Genomic DNA, 17,013 nt, shown 5'->3' with positions numbered 1-17,013 from the left:
GGCAATTGGAGCACAAAGAGCTTCTCAACACGATTATTGTGCAGACGTACCGGCCTTGTATAAGCACAACATCTACAGCGTCTTCTCTATCTCAGCCAGTGGTGTCATGATCTCATTAATCTTCCTTCTCACTGCCTCACTCGGCTCTTCGTATGGTCTCCTGGGTCGCAACATTGCCTCCAAATTGCCCTGAATCCCGGCCGCTTTCGCACTATACTGACTTACAGCATACTTTGTCGTGGCGATCCCTGCTTTTGTGGGGTTCTCGGCGTGTGCAGACATCCTCTGCAGCGCCAAAGCCTGGTCATGTTTGCCCATCTTGTACAAGTCGAAAATCTTGGACACGGTCTTAGGGAATATGTTTCCAAAAGCTGCAATACAGCCAGCACTTCCCGCGGCCAAGCCTCCGACGAGAAAATCCGATTGCCCTCCATAGACAGCGAAGCGCTCAGGTTGAAAGGTCGCTGCGAGCCTGGTGATTTTGCCAACGCTGCCGCACGTCAATTTCACGCCAACAATGTTCGGGTTCTCATTCGCCAATTGGGCGATCACGTCGCTGTCGAGATCAAGGCCATTACACACGGCAGGAAAGTTGTAGATCAGGATTGGGAGCGGACTGGCTTTGGCGACGGACGTGTAGAAATTGTGGACAACAGAAGGAGTGGTCTGCTTGCCGAAGTATGCAGCAGGCAGAACGAGAACGTAGTTGGCTCCTGCGGCATGGGCGTCGGATATGAACTCGAGGACTTGAGCCGTCGAGTGCCCACCTACTCCAGCTATTATGGGGTAGGGGTCTGGGACAGATTGACGGGCCAACGTAAGAAGGGTACGTCGTTCTTCGCGGGTCAAGAGGAATGTTTCAGCATTCGTACCCAGGATCACAAGCCCAGTAAGGCCGGCCGAGGCGAGGTATTTGTAGTACTGGGATTGTTCGGTAGGACAGAGGGTATCGGTCTCAGGATCGAAGAATGTTACGGCTGGAGCATATACTCCTGGTGGAGGAACAGGGTGGGAGTGCGTATAGGGTGCGGACGGTGTGAGTGTCGGCAAAGAGCCCATCTTGATCTCTGCGCTTTATCTTGATTTAGTCTGATTGCTGTGAACTGGTAAGTAACAGGAATGAAGTTCAGTGTAGAAGTGAGCGTAAAAAAGTGAACATCGCCCTTTGACAAGTGGACGCAAGAATATAAATTTGAGAGATGCGTCGCTTTTGATGCCGACTTCGCCGTTGACCACCGTCGTTCTCCGCATGCGATAACAAGCCTTTATTGAGGGCGGGGAATAGTGCGATTAGGTACTTCGTATGAGTACAGAATGTCACTAACAAACAGGTCCTTTCGGCGGGAGATGTTCCGAACGTCTTAGACACCTTACGTACAGACCTACCTATTGACAAAGATGAGAGACAATGTCAGGACTTCAAGTAGAGTACCTCCTAGATCATCTCATCTGAGATTTAATCACATAGATATGAGAACTCTTGATGGAAATACTATACCATGGCTTTGCTGAATGACAGACTAGAGGTTTACGGGAGTACGAATCACGTTAAGTCGACGAATAGAATTATTAATATTTAATTCTTCAAACACAGTGACACGTGGTAGACACCGCAAAGGCCATTCGAACAACATCAATTCCTTTCTTCCGCCTCCATAACTTCGCCCAATTCTCTCTCTATTACGGCTATCAATCTGTTACTTCAATTCTTCGCATAGCATGGAGACCATCTAAGGCATGCTACCGTAAAAGGCATTGTGGCGCAGGAGCCTTACTTCTATCGGCAATATTCAGGAGTCTTTGGATCTTAAAAACCTGTCACGACTGATCTTTCTTGCAACCAGGGCCGACATGATCGGCTGAGTATTACGATCTCGACATAGCACAGGCACAGATGTCATTCAGACCACGATCCCAGCTTCAGATGTCTCGGCCTGAAAAGGAGACCGGTCTTCCAATGCCACTGGGCTCACCGAAATTGAAGCGGCAGAGATTACCTTCTCGGCTGCTGTCACGAAAAACAACCCTTGTGTTGTCTCTTGTCATCGTGTTACTCCTGGTGTTCCCAGTCATTGGAAAGTTACGACACGGACTATGCGGCACTTCATCACTTTTCATGGACAGCGGGTTCTGTCCTGCGATCCTTGCAAACATTTGGCACTTGTTCTATCATCTGGGTGGAAATGGGCCTTGGATACCTAGGGTCAGCGGAGTCGAATACTCAAACGCGTCCCTGCCCAAACATTGTTCGGTAGATCAGGTTCACATGGTGAGCAAAATATTCAGTCTTCCCCGGCTGAACGTAAGCTGATGTCCGATAGCTATCTCGACATGCCGAACGGTATCCTACCAAGAACGCCGGAGCCAGTAAGTAAAGTCAATGTTACGAAGAGAAAGAAACCCCTGACGCTCTCATAGGACACTTCGATCTCTTGGACCGTCTGCAGAAGCCTGATGTAGAACTAACAGGGGCTCTCTCTTTTTTGAAGTCCTGGGAATACTTCACAGACCCCGAAGATCCTGCATTCGAGAATCTGACAGCCACTGGTCCATATGCCGGAACTCAGCAAGCCTTCAATACCGGCAAGATGCTGCGAGAATTATATGATCATCTTGTGCCTCGGGCCCGACGCACAAAGTTCTGGTCTTGCAGTTCCGGGCGGGATATCGAGACAGCCATGAATTTCGCAGATGGGTTCTTTGGCTCAGACTGGCACTCGGACGGCTCCGCTGAACTTGTTGTTATCCCTGAAGACGCCGACCGGGGCGCAGATACTCTGACTCCAGGAGATACATGCTACAAATATCGCAGGGATGGCTACGGTCATGACTATGGTTACGGGAAGCTCGAACTATGGCAGAAGGTGTTCACGGAGCCTATCATCGACCGACTCTCCGCGCACGCACAAGGCGCGCGAATCGACCATCTGGACGTTTACAGCATGATGGAAATGTGTGGATTCGAGATCCTAGCAAAAGGCTCGAGCCCCTGGTGTGCGGTCTTTACCCAAGAAGAATGGCTGCAATTCGAGTACGCGCGCGACCTCTTGCATTTCTATCGAGCTGGTCCCGGCAATTCCTACGCCGGGGCAATGGGATGGCTTTGGCTGAACGCGACGCAAAACCTCATGTCGAACCGGTCTTCCAAAGACGTCTACTTCAGCTTCGTTCACGACGGGGACATCGTACCCGTAATGGCAACGCTGCAGATCCTGAACGAGCGAGTGATGCTGCAGGAATTGCCCACCACTCATATGAAGGCCGATCGACGCTGGCGGACGAGCGACGTGGTACCAATGGGAGGACGATTGATATTTGAACGGATTGCATGTCAGACTGACCCTGAAAGTACTGGCGAACTGGAACATTTTGTGCGACTCTTCGTCAACGATGGACTGATGAAGTTGCCTGGATTACATGCAACCAAGAAAATTGAGCATGGTGTTCGGTTGGAAGATTTTCAGAATTTTGTCTTGTCTCGAAAGGAGACGTTTGGGGACTTTCGTGAGGTCTGCGCTTTGCCCGAGAACAGCCCGGACAGAATAACTTTTCTACATCAATAGACGCTTAGAGGGAAATGAGAATATTAAGACATGATAAGAGTAAAGCATTACGAGTGCATTTCTGTAAGTCTAGAGTACCAACAATAATCATTGAACTTGTTGGGCCTCCATACGGTGAGAACCGTTGAAAGTCCGTACAGCCCCCCATGTGGCCGACTATTAATAGTCGAAGGCTTGTATTATTCGTGCCCCTGAAGATCCGCTTACTGGTTGCCGCGGCACGATACGCAAATAATGCTTGTTAGAAGCTGAATCGGCCACGAGAAACAAAATGCCCATGTTTCAGAAACTCCAGGGTTATTCTTGCTGACTCTGAGACTCCTTTCATTCGGAGCACGCAGTACTGTAACAAAAAGTCCATGCATTGACCCTTGATAACCGACAGACCAGACTAGGCCAGACCTTACAAAAACTTGAGTGCACGTTCCTTTTGACTATCGTTTTCAGAAGGAAAATCGTCCATGCGCACCTAGATCCTCCTCATCTCAACACTTCAAACAGGACCACCTACAACGATTTCGTTACGGAGTACGGAGTATCCGTACCCTGGTTGACCAACGCTGATTTCTCTGTCAAGTCCGCTGTTGAATACCTATCCTTCTTGCCCGCTGAGGGCCTGACACAACATCCATTCGATCTCCGGGATCCTTTCTTTACCTTTGTTTATCTCGCACACCCGGGCAACAATGGCGGACGTACAAACACCCACCGAAGCATCCCTTTTCTCAACCACGAACCCTACCCCAGAATACACCCTCCCTGTCTCAAAAGAAGCAAGTACACAAGCCTCCTTGTCCGCAAGCGCAAGCGCAAGCACAAGCACACAGCCCGCTGCAACACAAACAACGATGACGATGACGAACGGCGACAACAGCACCGCAGCCAAATCTATATCAACAAGCACAATGACAAATGGAATCTTGCCCGGACCGACACCCACATCCATTCCCACCTCCTTACAGCAACAGCAACAACAACAACAACAGCAGCAGCACTCCCTCAAAGCTGTGTCTGTAGATGAAGAGCCTCCTTTATTTTCACCGTCCCTCATCAGTCCAGTGGTAACATCACTCTTACCGCAAGGTTATACAATCCGTCCGTTAAGACGGAGTGATTACTACGGAGGCAAGTAAACACGTGTAACCGCATTTTTTCTTTCCCTCATGACATCCTTCAAGACATACGTGTACCTACCTTCCGTCGCTAACTCGGTCCTGTTGCTGTCAGGTTTCCTCGACACACTCCGAGTCCTCACTGCCGTCGGCGAACCCACCCTCTCCGAGTTCAACGCCCGATACGACTTCATGTACTCCCGAAACGACACTTACTACATCCTAGTCATCTGCGACGGGTCCGGCACCATCGTGGGGACGGGGGCCGTCATCGTCGAGCGCAAGTTCATCCACAACATGGGCCTGGTCGGTCACATCGAGGACATCGCCGTGGCCAAGAACCAACAAGGCAAGAAACTTGGGTTGCGCATCATCCAGGCCCTCGACTACGTCGCGGAGAACGTCGGCTGCTACAAGTGCATCCTCGACTGTAGCGAGGCCAACGAAGGATTCTACGTCAAATGCGGCTTCAAGCGGGCTGGATTGGAAATGGCACATTATTATGAAACCGCCGCGCCAAAGATTTAAAAAAACCAAAGGACACACATACAGCAGTCGGTTTTGCTATTCACTGCTACGAGATCAAAATAGCCCGGAAACAGAGGGAGGCAGGAGCAAGATGAACGTGAAACATTTATCATTGACGGCGTGCCAAGTCGGAGTATGAGTGTACTGAAAAGACCATACGGAATCTTCTATTCCTGTTGTGTTTTCAGGTTATGAATCGGGACGTTTTACAGTGGAGGAGAGATGGCGCACGAGCATGGTTTTCGAGCGATACCTTGGTTTCTTTTTGGCGTTGCATTGTGAGCACGGGCACGTGGAAGTGCGCGGGGAGACTCTTTAGACTGTGGCAAGAAACAACTCTGGCAGGCTATCCAAGGAAGGATGCTTGGTGTTGGCGAGTATAGACGAGGATTTCCAGCTCGGAAGGGAGCAACAAAATGGCGTGGCAGAGACACAAGAATCAATCTTTGGTATCACAGCGGCACAAACTCTCAGGTACGAGTACTGTCTTCATATGATATAACGCCAACGGTGCGAAGAAGCGGGCAAAATGTCCAAGTTGCAGTCATGAGCTTTAGCAGCCAACCTTCGACGCTGGCTGGGTCTTTTTCATAGTATCAACTACCTAGGCAAGAGTCAAGGTTGTGGTATGAACACGTAGAAGAGCATGGCGAGGGTGACAAACGTCCCAAGGACTCCAAGAAAAACTCTGGCATCAGTTGTTCAATGATCAAACTCCCTAGAGGCTTGAGCATTGTCGTAGACTTTAGATTGCTGACTCCCTGAGTAGAGGCCATGTCTTGGGCGAAACTCTTTTTTTTCCAAGTAGCTTGCTTGCCTGCTTGCTTGCCTGCTTGCTTACCTCAACTGCACGAGGGCTCGCCACTAGACGGGTATTTCGGGCCATCAAGCGCGTACAAGCATGACTCCCGTCTGCCTTGGGAGAGGTGGAACGCGTATAAGAAACGTCGTGGTCGGCGTACCTAAGACAAGGGGGTATAGAACGAGTCTCCACGATCGATGAATGCTTACCGATGACAGCCCCGAGGCTCTCCTCGAGGTACGACTGAGGCTCGTGGTCGCCTTACTCAGATCTCTGATCGTTGGCCCCATTACCTATGAGAATCTTGACTGGTCAGAGCCAACACGCAAGTATCTATCCTCCTGACACCGGATTTCGCGACTCAGCTCGCACAGCTTGCTGGATTGAAAGTTCGCGTGATCAACTTCCTGTTCGTGCGGTGGTACAGGAATACGACTAGTCATCCACGACAGCATCCAACTGTCACCCTCTGCTCGATCGACCCCCTTCCGGGGGCTTTCACTCGCTGCCCTTGCTGGAAAGGGGAGTCAAGATCTGGCCGCGCCATCATCACGTGATTCTACAATATCTAGGCAGCAGCCGCTCTCTTCTCGAGTTCTTTTCTTTGTTCCCAGACCACACTCGCACCTATATCACACTCTCCAGCCCAATTACTTGCTCCACTGACTCTCAGCAGGCAGACTTCTCAAGGTAGGGCAACATGATACAGAAGACACACAAGTGAAACTTGATTTGCCCAGCGATTAGGAGTCGTTCCCATGATGTTCCAGCGGGCTATGCCCCCAGTGAAAGCACAGCGAGCCAAGAGCCCCCAAACCTTGGACCTGTCTTTTCAAACCTGGTGGCATCGCCTACAGCGTTAGTGGTGGGCTCGTCTACAGCCGTCAGCTTCCAGAAGACGGCAGTGATCATAGCGATGTCAGTTGGCTCGCGATACTCGGATGAAACATGACTTGTGCTCGATGATCAAGCGGGATCAACTACAGTTCATGCCTGATCAGTTAGCGAAGGGTGGTTCGCCAGCCAGTCAGGTTGACTCTGCTTGTCTCCTCGGTTTTAGACGCGTGTGAGACTGCGTAGCATCGCTGGCAATGGATGCAAGCGGAAGTTGGCCAAATCCGTCCGCCGAAGTGAGCGTCCAGCCTTCCTCGTATGGACGATATGCAAACCACCCGCGGAGTGTTTTGGGTATGACTGCGTACTGGGTATACGCTATTCGTACGAGCGAAGTGATCGGATTCGACCGTGATGACAAACAAGACAAGTGCAGAGTGTGCCGCTGTAAGGATTTTGGCTGTTCAGAAACGGTCGAAGTGATTTTGTGCATTGGTGTGCACAACTTTGACCGACTTCGGTCGAACCGCTGTGTACTCGTACTCGATTTGGGGTCAAGTCGATACCTACCTACCTGTGATGGGATGCACATGATGCCAGAGGTTCACTGTCGCCATGGTCGGCGATGTGACCGGAGAGAAGATGCCTCCTCATTCGATAACAGCGTCGAACTTGCTGCCTGCCGGAACTCCACGAGATCCCAGTTGCGGTCTCGGAATTTGCAGGAAAGTCTGATCACGATTCGGGAGTTCGAAGCCAAGAGAAGCGAATTAATCTAGCAATGCAAGATGACATTGGAGAATTGACCGACTCCACCATAAGCCACAATTTCGACGAGGCAGTTGTTCTGCCGTCCGCAGGCGTACAGACTGGCCCCCAGTTCAGATCTGAGACCATCTACCAGATTGGACAGGCGAACAGGTCGAGTACTGAAAAGGCATCATCTGATAAGACGAAGACGGCTGTTCCAGAAACAAGGACAAGCCCCAATAACTGATTGGAAATGGGACAGTTGGAGAAAGAGCGCCGGACATGTGGCCAAAGGGGGCTAAGTGGCGTTGGCTCCTTCTCGGAATGGTTGGCCACTCGTTTGGGATTGAGATTTTGAGTCATGTTGCTCCGTGAGATTTTCCGGCCTCCGGACGTTCGACCTCTGTGCAGCCTGACCTGTCTCCCCCCAACTGGCTCCTCTACGATTACAAGCACTTCACCTCCTCCGCCTTACCCTGCCTAATGCGAAGCGCATGGGCCACCTGGAACACAGCAAGCATTCCTTATTTCTGCAGGGCGAATCAGGCTGTCGATGATTCACCATCCACGATTTCATGACTGGTCCGATCTATTTCCCGCCTCCTGTGTGAGGCGTTCTGATTAGTTGTGCTCTTGTACTCCGTAACGAGTTGTCATTTGCCTCCTCGTGTTGCATCGCTCGAGCAAGGTGCCGGCGCGGGTTTATGTTTGTGTGCGTGTGTGTGCATAATCAGCGTGCTCACCTTGACAAGATCGTAGGGAAAGGAAAGGCCATGTTATTTTTATATGGAATGCACGAAGGCCAGGAGCAGATGTGTTCGCAAAAACAAAACAGTTCAGGTAGCAGAAAGGCGTGTCGCCCAGAAATGGTCACCGTTGCTCAGAATAGCGGCCGCAAATGTTTGCCTGCCTGGTGAAAGAATTGTTATTCGACCCGATAGTCAGCCACAGCAGCATAAACGGCCGGCAGAAGTAAGAAGCATTGACAATGGTCATGCTGCCTGGAAGGAGAGCTGGAGCATACTGAACCAGCCGGATGGTCTTGACCACTCAGTACTCAGTCCTCACTCACTCGATAGACAAAACACAGGATGCCGTTTAGTCAGTCAAACAAGAGATAGCACTCTGTCCTCGTAGAGAATTCTCCGTACTAGGATGGGCATCATTCTGGCAGTACGGGTATTACTCTGACAAAATTTGGGAGGCGAACTCCAGTACACGCAGTCAAGGTTCAATATTTTGTGCCTGGCCGGAGTGGTGGATAAGGATGCTGAAGGCTACGGAGGCCTCGTACTGGGGACGGGGAGGGTGTTCTCGTTGAGGCAGATTGAGTCATCCGCTGATCTGAGCGGCGTTCAATTGCTGGGCTGTGGCGAAGACCTGAACCTGCGATGACTGGACTGGCCCCCCCAGCGCCCGTATTCCCATATACCTGCGCTCCCTCTTGCAACGCCCGAAGAATCTTGCCCTTCCCCCAGAAACAACCACAATGAAGCAAACCATGGCTCGCAGCAACGGCTGCTGGATATTTGGCCTTGTCTAGGTTATAGGATTTTTTGCAATCACCAAAGACACCGAGTACGGCGATTTGCACATACTGGCCCTTTCTTGTAAGCAATTCAGCACGCTCCGACTTACTCACTGACTTGCGACTGCGACTGCGCTCTTCGCCACGCACGCCTGCAATCTGCAATCGAGAGAAAGACTCATCATATGGCTCAAACAAACCACTGACTCAACCACCATGGCTGGCTACAGGCTCCTGATAATCTACTTCCTTCCTCCTTGTCCTCTCAAACAGCATCATTGTTTGTGTACGATACAACGTCTCTTGTCCCGTCAGGCCCTCACCGAACCGCGGACTTGGTCGGCAGGTGCCCTATCTACGATACAACTTGAGCCTCACGTCTACCTAAGCACAAGTTTACTTCACCCTTGGCTGCAAAGCCTCCATCTCCTCTCAGCAATATCGACTACTTGAATTGTCATCAATTTCCGACGTTCTGTGCATCTCAAATCGGTCATCGCCACCGATTCATGCTCAACGAATACTTCTGAACCAATCCCTTACAGTCATAATATAGTCAAAAGAAACATGAGTTCTTGGACAAAACACTTCGTTACAGGATCATACCCCCGTCAAAGCCCACCGCCAGAGTCATATACTGTTTTGGTCATTTTGAATCAAGATCGTCACAAGATTGACAAGCATCTGTTCTCCGATATTTGCGCATAGTTCTCGCGCAAAGATATCGAGACACTGCTGGTTAGATCAAGACCTCTTGACCATACAAAACAGCTACTATTGTACTCTGACTAGCGGTGGGTTTGCGGTAAACCTCCTATCTATCGGTGAGATGGATATGTAACGTCAATGCGTACATCAACATACTAACATGACCCATCAGGTTATTCTTTTTCGGTCAATTCGATCACCCCAACAAGTTCGCGCAATAGCCTGAACTTCACCTTCGATCACGAGATCTGAACCCTTTGGAGAAGGTCTCTGAACACAAGAAGATGGGCGTTGGCGAGATGACAGGTTTCTCCAACACCTATAATCCTCAAAATGTGCAAGGGTGGCTTGACACGCAAGGACACTACAAGGTCCCTGAATCAAACTGGCCCACGGCACAATTTAAATGCAAGAAAGATGTCGACCAAGGCAGTGTCGCTTCAGTCGATGACGTTTTGAGCGTTAGCGACTCTTCTCAAGGGTCTATTTCGTCCGAGTCGTCTAGTCATACCACATGGACAAGCGCTACCGACCTGGGCGAAGCTTTCCTAGAAGACGATGAGAAAGATGAACAGCAGTCGCGATGCTCGACTGGTCTCGAGTCCCAGGACTACTTACTGAAAGGCCTGCACACTAGAGACGAAGTTTCCTGTAGCAGCCGATTTCCATCGACCCATCTTGACCAGAATGCGGCTTCAGAATCTTTGGCAAAGGTTCAGTCCAAGGCCGCAGGCTGCCCGAGAGTCTCTTCACAAAGCACCCGCCCACATCGTGGGGGAGAAATCACCCTCGAACCCCAACTCCGAAAATCAAGCTCTCGACGATCATCCTGTCTCGGCAAGAGTCTCTCAGGGCCCTGCAAGCTGAAGCGGGACACAGATGTTACCGAGCATTTTGTCGCCCTGCTTGTCTGCTTTGCGACGAGGCTAGTCACTGCTATCTGGCCCATGTCTGCATGCCCGCCCATGTCGTCGACATGCTTCAATGGCGCCGGCGTCCTTCCTCTCCGCGTCTTCATTCAAGAAACATTAAGGCGATCCAAGACGAGCTACTCGACTCTGCAAGTGGCCCTCTATTACCTCGTGTTACTCAAGTCCAAGCTACCCTGCACAAGCGCCGAAAATGAATCCCCATGTCGTGCCATGCAATGCGGTCGGCGGATGTTTTTGTCAGCCTTGATGCTAGCCTCCAAATACCTGCAAGATAGAAATTATTCTGCACGAGCATGGAGTAAAATATCTGGATTGCGCAGCAACGAGATTAATGAGAACGAACGGGAGTATCTACAGCTCATCGACTATGAGCTGCATGTTCCTAAGGAGTCCTTTGATGTCTGGAGCAAGATCGTATTGTCACTCAGTAGAGTGACCAAAGAACAACCGCAATGCCGTTCTGGCTCACTATCGCCTGGGTCTTCACCCCCTGGGAGTGGATCAAGCAATTCCCTGGCTGATATGGTCTCGCAGGTCGGGTTGGACGAAACCGCAGATACCCAGACCTTCACCGACGCCTGGTGGACGGATATCATCAATCGACTAGGTCCTGGCCTGGTCAAAGACTCGAGCTTAGCAGATGACTTCTTGCGGAGAAACCTGCCGGCAGATCAGATGGCACAGATATCTGCTTACTATCTCGAGAAACACGGGAAGGAAACCCCGGTCAACAGTCCAGAGGCGTCTCGGGTTTATGACCTCAACTTCAGCGACAGCTTCAAGTCTAGCACGACTAAGCAAGAGCCTATCACTCCACAAACCCCGGTTGAGATGAGTCCTGCTCGAGCCTCTGGGCTTCCGGTGCGACCTCATCTGCGAAACCTTCCTACTCCACAAACAACCCCCCGCGTTGGCGATGCCTTCCAATGGGCCGGCAATTGCGGCAAGACTTCGCTTCGTTGTTCTGCGTCTGTAGATGCTTTGCGCAACATGCGAAAGCAATGCCTCATGAATGCAAACCTGGAACGCTGTCCCCCACCTCGACCTCAAGGCTGCACACTGCCATCGATGAGAACCCTTCTACGTCCTGCAGAGACAACGAGGGAGTATTCGAACCGATCAACGTCCTCAGCCTCACCACTCTCGGTGGTCTCCGAAACACCTTCACTTACTTCCCGATCAAGATCGTCATCGATCTCGTCGAATTCATCATGGTCCTCATCCATGCGTTCTAAAGGCGGGTCAGCAGAGCAATTCAGCTCAACCCTGGCGAGGATGTGCTCCTCATCAGAAGCGAGCTCGCAACCACCTCCAACTACGTTGTTGAAACCAGATGTTTCGTTTGGCAAGTTTTGTGATGAGGGATATGGCAGCAGCGAGGAGCCTCTTAGTAAGACTTCAAAGCACCAGCTTTCCACCAGCCACGAAGTAGATGCTCTGCAGGCTCTGATGTCGTTGTCGACGCATTCTGAAACCCCAAGTCAAAGTGTTACTCCTACACCTCAGCGGCTGGCTGAGCAAGGTATCCTTGGCATGCGACCAATTACCAGCTCTCCCAGAGGTCATAAGAGAACGTTGTCAAAGACCAATGAGAAACTTCAGACTCAGGTGCGACGCACGCTCACAGATCCCCGAATGATCTGCAACATCATCGATGATTCGGTCAAGCCGAACCACGACAGCACTCCAAGAGAGTGGCAGTTGCCTTCACGAAACTGGGCAGAACCTAGAAGGGCGTTACCAAACACATCGGACAACAAACGAGTGGCAACATATTGCTCAATACAGCAATTTGCTTCTGCTCCCAATCTTGCGGCACAATACCTTCAAGATTCAATCTTTGCCCAGCCTTGAACGATGTCGATGGTGGTGTAAGATTGCACGAAAGATGTCTCTCGGCGAAGTATTCCGACTAGCTCTATCCTCCCGGCTGCGCCTTGCGAATCAGTAGACTGATGATGCAGCATTTGCGCCTGCCGAAAGCCCTTATTCCGGAGTTAGTCGCTAAACTTGGAGGACTTCAGGCGCAAGCGAAGTCAAAGAGTGCAGGAACTGTATCATCAACTAATACAACCAATACGGCAATGGCCAGTCGAAGACCTGCCTTGCCAAACAGAACCATGTGTATTCAATCAGCATGGCTCATATCAAAGAAAATGATTGAAACTATTAGTGCACCAATTGTGCAAAGCCTTTGAACCACCCGGCGTTCAAAGAGTGTGTTGGGAGCTCAACATTTAGGGCTATCATTTTTTATGTATGCTATGAATATAATCAATCACGTTTGCGATCGAATACTTTCTTTATGTGTATTGTGTTAAGGTATTTAGATTTATGGCATCATTCGCATTGATCTCGTTCTAATAGTCAGGATTACTGGGTGGACAAGGCGTTTTTGGTGTTGGCTCTCTGTTGAATCTCCTGAGAAAACCAATCATTTCTGAGGAAGTCTGAGTACTGCACCCCTTTCCTTACAACAACTTGATTCTTTTCGCTTTTGTCTTCTTACTACATACACCCCCAAGTCTATGATACAATTTTCGCTCAAGACACGATGGATCGCTCCGGCAAGTCAAAATTTCAGTCGTACTGACGGGGAGCCGCCGTTTACAAATGTATGTATCATTCTTTTTTTCACATCATCATGACGTCTACGAAAGAGGAAAAGAAGTTTCATGACAAGGGTGTCGGTCATTGTCATTCTTTTGGACCTTCTTTTACCAAAAACAACAAGAAGAAGAACTTGGTAAGTCAAAAAAGGGAGAAGTTACTCATTAGAGGAGCCGAGTGAGATTTTCTATTCTTTTGCCATACGGAGTACTTTTTTCCATTCCGCTTGGTTCGAACTCCTTCCCCTCCCCAAAAGGTTGTGTTTTGTTTTGTCGGTGGACAAAAACTTGAGACGACGACGAACGACGGTGTACACCTATCGATATGGGTGAGTCGACCTCGCCGTCGTCTTACAAGTCGACCCTGACGTCCCTCCTCCCGCCCTCGAGAGCCCACGTCCCCTTGTCCCTACCCGTTTCTCCCGCGAAACCACACATCCCTGCCGACTCCATCTCGTCCCTGCGACTTCATCCGGTCCTCGAAGCCGGTCTACACTTATTGAACCGCGATTTGCCTTCTGCACATTTCCTCCTCAGGCACATGCAGGCCAAGCCGGCTTGGGAGGCCATGTACCTACACGGCATCCTCCATCGAATCGAAGGGGACATTGAAAATGCCAGGGCTTGGTACGAGGACGTCAAGGATGAAGAAGTGTTTGAGTTTGTTTGGAGACGACGAACGACCGAGGACGAGGATGAACTTGGAGATGTCGACGATGAGGACGAAACGTCGAATGATTACTCAACTTCGCCTTACGAAAGCTCTCGAACCTTTCTGAGTCAGGTCGAATCATACAAGAATTCCATTCTTTCCTCCTCTGTTAGCACTACAAACACCACCACCACCAACAATGTCGACAATATTGACAGTATCAAGGATATCATTACACAAAAATCCCTCGGAGAATTTCAACGTTTCATGACCTTTTGTGAAGGCAAATTCGGCACTTCCCCCGTCTCGGACGCATCTTCCATCTGGGTTTCCATGTCGGACAAAAACAAAGAACAAGCGGCGAATATGATCACTGGTGGTGAAGGTTGGAGGGAGTTTTGATTGAAAGAATGACAAGGGACACCCTCTTTTTCTAGCTACCTCTCCTTATAGTCCGGCGGTGTACTGGCAACTATCTCTCCGGGACGTCTATCCTCACGCATGAATGCAACGCCGTGTGACCGTTCCGTGTGCGCGAGGAGAACCAAGGCCAGAGAAATGGTGAGCCTGCAATCTCATGATCCTTCCTTTGATGCTAAATACGTGTTGATTCCGCTGTCTTGAGTTCTTGAAGTCTGTAGATGGCTTGGTTTCCATTTTGTCGCTTCAATAAATTGCTTGCTATAAAATGAATAAATGCCTTGGAGCTCAATCTCACGTGCCGTCGCTTGACATCGGGGTGGGAAATTTTGGTTGTCTACAATGACATGTTCTTTCTTTCTTTCCCAAAAAAAAGAAAAGAAACGAAACCCATCGGCCATCCTGACAGTCCCGAGTACCACCCTTGGTGAGCGCCCACAACCACAATAGCCTAACATGTACGACATAGATGATACATGGGTTCGTTGAGCTACCTAGGTCCTAAGCTCTCGAGAAATGCGATCAAAAGTCTTGCTCCTCCTTGAAAAACTGCGTGAAACTGATGATGGTTCCGTATATCAGAAGGCCACCGACGATCGACATGACCATTGCTGGGATTTTGATGAGAGCGCAATGTGCCAGTAAAACAGGCAGGGCTATTTTGTATTTTCTTGTCAGCACAATGCGAACCTTTTTCTTTTCTTTTCCGGCATTACCCAACACCAAACAAAAACTTACCTATGCCCATGACAACCAAGAAGCCGGTCGCGAACCGTCCAAGATCGATCCAAGCACTGGCATTGCTTTCGATGAAATCATCGGGGTTCGCACATCTCGAGGCGATCCAGTTCGGCACGGGAGCCAACACATACGTCGCCACCACGAGGAGGGTGAGGAAGTTGTGGAAGAGAGCGGCGGAAAGGATGACGAGGAGGAAGCCGATGGCGAGGACCTGGTTTTTGAGCAGTGTCAATTTACCACACGACTAGTCTTGTGTGTGGAGGAGTCAGGCGGGGAGGACGTACAAAGGAGAGAGCGATGATTGTTTTTAATCCTGCCGTCATCATGGGAAATGGGATGTATGTTGTGTCGTATGACGGTGCGGCGGTACCGGTATAAGGCAGCAGGAATGCGCTGGTTCGGGCGGCCGAGGAAAGCCTTTTCAGTCGAGATACGGAGTGTCGGATCTATCGTAATGAACGTTCTGTAGAAGGGGTTTGAGAAAGGTTTTGCGAAGAAGAATGAGTTGTATGAATGAAGCAAAGTTGTAGGTCGCAAACTACGGTATGTTGGATGGTGGCTGGGTTTGTGGTGTCCATGAGCCGCAGCGCAGCGCAGTCTATTATTACTAGTCTTTGGAGAAGGTTCCTGGACCTGCTAATAAGTCAAGCTCCAACTGATTCGCGGAGAACGAGGTGCATTTGCGCGTCCCAATTGCCTAGTTGTTCTGTACTTCAACTCACGTACTGCAAGTTATTTCCTCTACAAGCCCACGGTTAGAATTCCTTTTCTCAGTACCGCAAGTCAGCCCTTTTCACTTCCTCAATCTTTAGGGGAAAAACCCTCAAGTTCAAAACCAAGATGTTCAGAAACAATTACGACAACGACTCTGTCACATTGTAAGGCAGTCCACCTTCTTGCTTGCCCTTTTTGTAACTGTATAACTAACGCCATCTATCCGTCCAGTTCACCTCAAGGTCGAATATTCCAGGTCGAATATGCTCAAGAGGCAGTCAAGCAAGGTTCGGTGGTTGTGGGAATCACCAGCAAGAAACATGTCGTCCTGACGGCGCTGAAGGTTCGTTTGTGTCTTTGTGGTTAAAATGACATGCATGGAAACAAGTCACTCACGCAATGTGATCCTACAGAGAAACGCAGAAGAACTCTCATCATATCAGAAAAAGATTGTGGGTGTGGATGATCACTTGGGAGTCGCCCTCGCAGGTCTCGCCTCCGACGCCCGTGTCCTCTCGAATTTCATGAAGCAACAGTCCTTATCGTCCAAGATGACCTACGGCCGCCCCATCCCCGTCGAGCGCATCGTCAACATGATCGGCGACCGGGCCCAGACCAACACGCAACACTACGGCAAGAGACCCTACGGCGTCGGACTGCTGGTGGCGGGCGTCGACGAGCTGGGACCTCACCTGTTCGAATTCTCCCCCTCGGGATTGACGCAAGAGATGTTGGCCTGCGCCATCGGAGCTCGGAGTCAAATGGCGCGGACGTACCTCGAGAGACACCTGGACGAGTTTGCGGACTGCAGCAGGGACGAGCTGATCAAGCACGCCTTGCTGGCCCTGAAGGAGAGTCTCGCCCAGGACAAAGAGCTGACGGTCGACAATACGAGTTTGGCCGTGATGGGCGTCGGGGAGAAGGACGGCGGTGGTGGCGGCCGCAAGAAGCTGGAGAAACTCAAACTTTACGACGGACAAGAGATCGGCCCCCTGTTGGAAGCGAATGTCGAATCGACGGGCGCAGAGGGAGACGCCATGGAGACCGACTCGTAGTCGCAAACAGGAAGAATGGTGCAAAATGCATTCCAGGGGGGGGGGGGGCAACGGCGTTTTGGGAG

At 50.4% G+C, this 17,013-nt stretch overlaps 8 protein-coding genes across 8 annotated transcripts; 6 read left to right on the top strand and 2 right to left on the bottom strand.

Annotated features, from left to right (window-relative positions):
• Positions 1 to 72: 72 nt before the first annotated feature.
• PV06_00038 (uncharacterized protein) lies at positions 73 to 1,154 on the bottom strand (the record flags this gene model as incomplete). The annotated part of the gene is made up of 1 exon (XM_016400498.1): positions 73 to 1,154. The coding sequence occupies exon 1, from the start codon at positions 1,057 to 1,059 to the stop codon at positions 73 to 75; it is 987 nt and encodes a 328-aa protein (XP_016267551.1). The 5' UTR covers positions 1,060 to 1,154.
• Positions 1,155 to 1,640: 486 nt separating this feature from the next.
• PV06_00037 (uncharacterized protein) lies at positions 1,641 to 3,602 on the top strand. Its single transcript, XM_016400497.1, has 3 exons — positions 1,641 to 2,269; positions 2,322 to 2,367; positions 2,419 to 3,602. The coding sequence occupies exons 1-3, from the start codon at positions 1,895 to 1,897 to the stop codon at positions 3,561 to 3,563; spliced, it is 1,566 nt and encodes a 521-aa protein (XP_016267550.1). The 5' UTR covers positions 1,641 to 1,894; the 3' UTR covers positions 3,564 to 3,602.
• A 437-nt stretch (positions 3,603 to 4,039) lies between these two features.
• PV06_00036 (uncharacterized protein) lies at positions 4,040 to 5,894 on the top strand. The gene is made up of 2 exons (XM_016400496.1): positions 4,040 to 4,688; positions 4,791 to 5,894. The coding sequence occupies exons 1-2, from the start codon at positions 4,250 to 4,252 to the stop codon at positions 5,201 to 5,203; spliced, it is 852 nt and encodes a 283-aa protein (XP_016267549.1). The 5' UTR covers positions 4,040 to 4,249; the 3' UTR covers positions 5,204 to 5,894.
• Positions 5,895 to 6,629: 735 nt separating this feature from the next.
• Positions 6,630 to 8,884, top strand: PV06_00035 (uncharacterized protein). Its single transcript, XM_016400495.1, has one exon. The coding sequence runs from the start codon at positions 7,097 to 7,099 to the stop codon at positions 7,616 to 7,618; it is 522 nt and encodes a 173-aa protein (XP_016267548.1). The 5' UTR covers positions 6,630 to 7,096; the 3' UTR covers positions 7,619 to 8,884.
• Positions 8,885 to 9,006: 122 nt separating this feature from the next.
• Positions 9,007 to 13,054, top strand: PV06_00034 (uncharacterized protein). The gene is made up of 3 exons (XM_016400494.1): positions 9,007 to 9,199; positions 9,348 to 9,941; positions 9,998 to 13,054. Exon 3 carries the CDS (start codon positions 10,110 to 10,112, stop codon positions 12,609 to 12,611), a length of 2,502 nt encoding a protein of 833 aa, XP_016267547.1. The 5' UTR covers positions 9,007 to 9,199; positions 9,348 to 9,941; positions 9,998 to 10,109; the 3' UTR covers positions 12,612 to 13,054.
• A 330-nt stretch (positions 13,055 to 13,384) lies between these two features.
• Positions 13,385 to 14,643, top strand: PV06_00033 (uncharacterized protein). Its single transcript, XM_016400493.1, has one exon. It carries the CDS (start codon positions 13,692 to 13,694, stop codon positions 14,418 to 14,420), a length of 729 nt encoding a protein of 242 aa, XP_016267546.1. The 5' UTR covers positions 13,385 to 13,691; the 3' UTR covers positions 14,421 to 14,643.
• Positions 14,180 to 15,760, bottom strand: PV06_00032 (uncharacterized protein). The gene is made up of 3 exons (XM_016400492.1): positions 15,464 to 15,760; positions 15,177 to 15,390; positions 14,180 to 15,094 (listed from the first exon to the last, which is right to left on the bottom strand). The coding sequence occupies exons 1-3, from the start codon at positions 15,503 to 15,505 to the stop codon at positions 14,961 to 14,963; spliced, it is 390 nt and encodes a 129-aa protein (XP_016267545.1). The 5' UTR covers positions 15,506 to 15,760; the 3' UTR covers positions 14,180 to 14,960.
• A 109-nt stretch (positions 15,761 to 15,869) lies between these two features.
• PV06_00031 (uncharacterized protein) lies at positions 15,870 to 16,990 on the top strand. Its single transcript, XM_016400491.1, has 3 exons — positions 15,870 to 16,057; positions 16,125 to 16,236; positions 16,307 to 16,990. The coding sequence occupies exons 1-3, from the start codon at positions 16,020 to 16,022 to the stop codon at positions 16,946 to 16,948; spliced, it is 792 nt and encodes a 263-aa protein (XP_016267544.1). The 5' UTR covers positions 15,870 to 16,019; the 3' UTR covers positions 16,949 to 16,990.
• Positions 16,991 to 17,013: the final 23 nt, after the last annotated feature.

Source organism: Exophiala oligosperma, assembly GCF_000835515.1.
Source record: "Exophiala oligosperma strain CBS 72588 unplaced genomic scaffold supercont1.1, whole genome shotgun sequence".
NCBI classification, from domain to species: Eukaryota; Fungi; Ascomycota; class Eurotiomycetes; order Chaetothyriales; family Herpotrichiellaceae; genus Exophiala; species Exophiala oligosperma.
The sequence above is the reverse complement of the archived record's forward strand: the minus strand, read 5'-3'. Positions and strand labels throughout refer to the sequence as shown.

Coding starts and splice junctions, on each gene's coding strand:
- PV06_00032 (XM_016400492.1), bottom strand. CDS start 15,505: ATGATGACGGCAGGATTAAAAACAATCATCGCTCTCTCCTTT. Junction 15,391..15,463: donor CAATCATCGCTCTCTCCTTT/GTACGTCCTCCC, acceptor CTCAAAAACCAG/GTCCTCGCCATCGGCTTCCT. Junction 15,095..15,176: donor CTTGGTTGTCATGGGCATAG/GTAAGTTTTTGT, acceptor AATACAAAATAG/CCCTGCCTGTTTTACTGGCA.
- PV06_00037 (XM_016400497.1), top strand. CDS start 1,895: ATGTCATTCAGACCACGATCCCAGCTTCAGATGTCTCGGCCTGAAAAG. Junction 2,270..2,321: donor CGGTAGATCAGGTTCACATG/GTGAGCAAAATA, acceptor GATGTCCGATAG/CTATCTCGACATGCCGAACG. Junction 2,368..2,418: donor TACCAAGAACGCCGGAGCCA/GTAAGTAAAGTC, acceptor ACGCTCTCATAG/GACACTTCGATCTCTTGGAC.
- PV06_00034 (XM_016400494.1), top strand. CDS start 10,110: ATGGGCGTTGGCGAGATGACAGGTTTCTCCAACACCTATAATCCTCAA.
- PV06_00036 (XM_016400496.1), top strand. CDS start 4,250: ATGGCGGACGTACAAACACCCACCGAAGCATCCCTTTTCTCAACCACG. Junction 4,689..4,790: donor ACGGAGTGATTACTACGGAG/GCAAGTAAACAC, acceptor TGTTGCTGTCAG/GTTTCCTCGACACACTCCGA.
- PV06_00033 (XM_016400493.1), top strand. CDS start 13,692: ATGGGTGAGTCGACCTCGCCGTCGTCTTACAAGTCGACCCTGACGTCC.
- PV06_00031 (XM_016400491.1), top strand. CDS start 16,020: ATGTTCAGAAACAATTACGACAACGACTCTGTCACATT. Junction 16,058..16,124: donor GACAACGACTCTGTCACATT/GTAAGGCAGTCC, acceptor CTATCCGTCCAG/TTCACCTCAAGGTCGAATAT. Junction 16,237..16,306: donor TCGTCCTGACGGCGCTGAAG/GTTCGTTTGTGT, acceptor GTGATCCTACAG/AGAAACGCAGAAGAACTCTC.
- PV06_00035 (XM_016400495.1), top strand. CDS start 7,097: ATGGATGCAAGCGGAAGTTGGCCAAATCCGTCCGCCGAAGTGAGCGTC.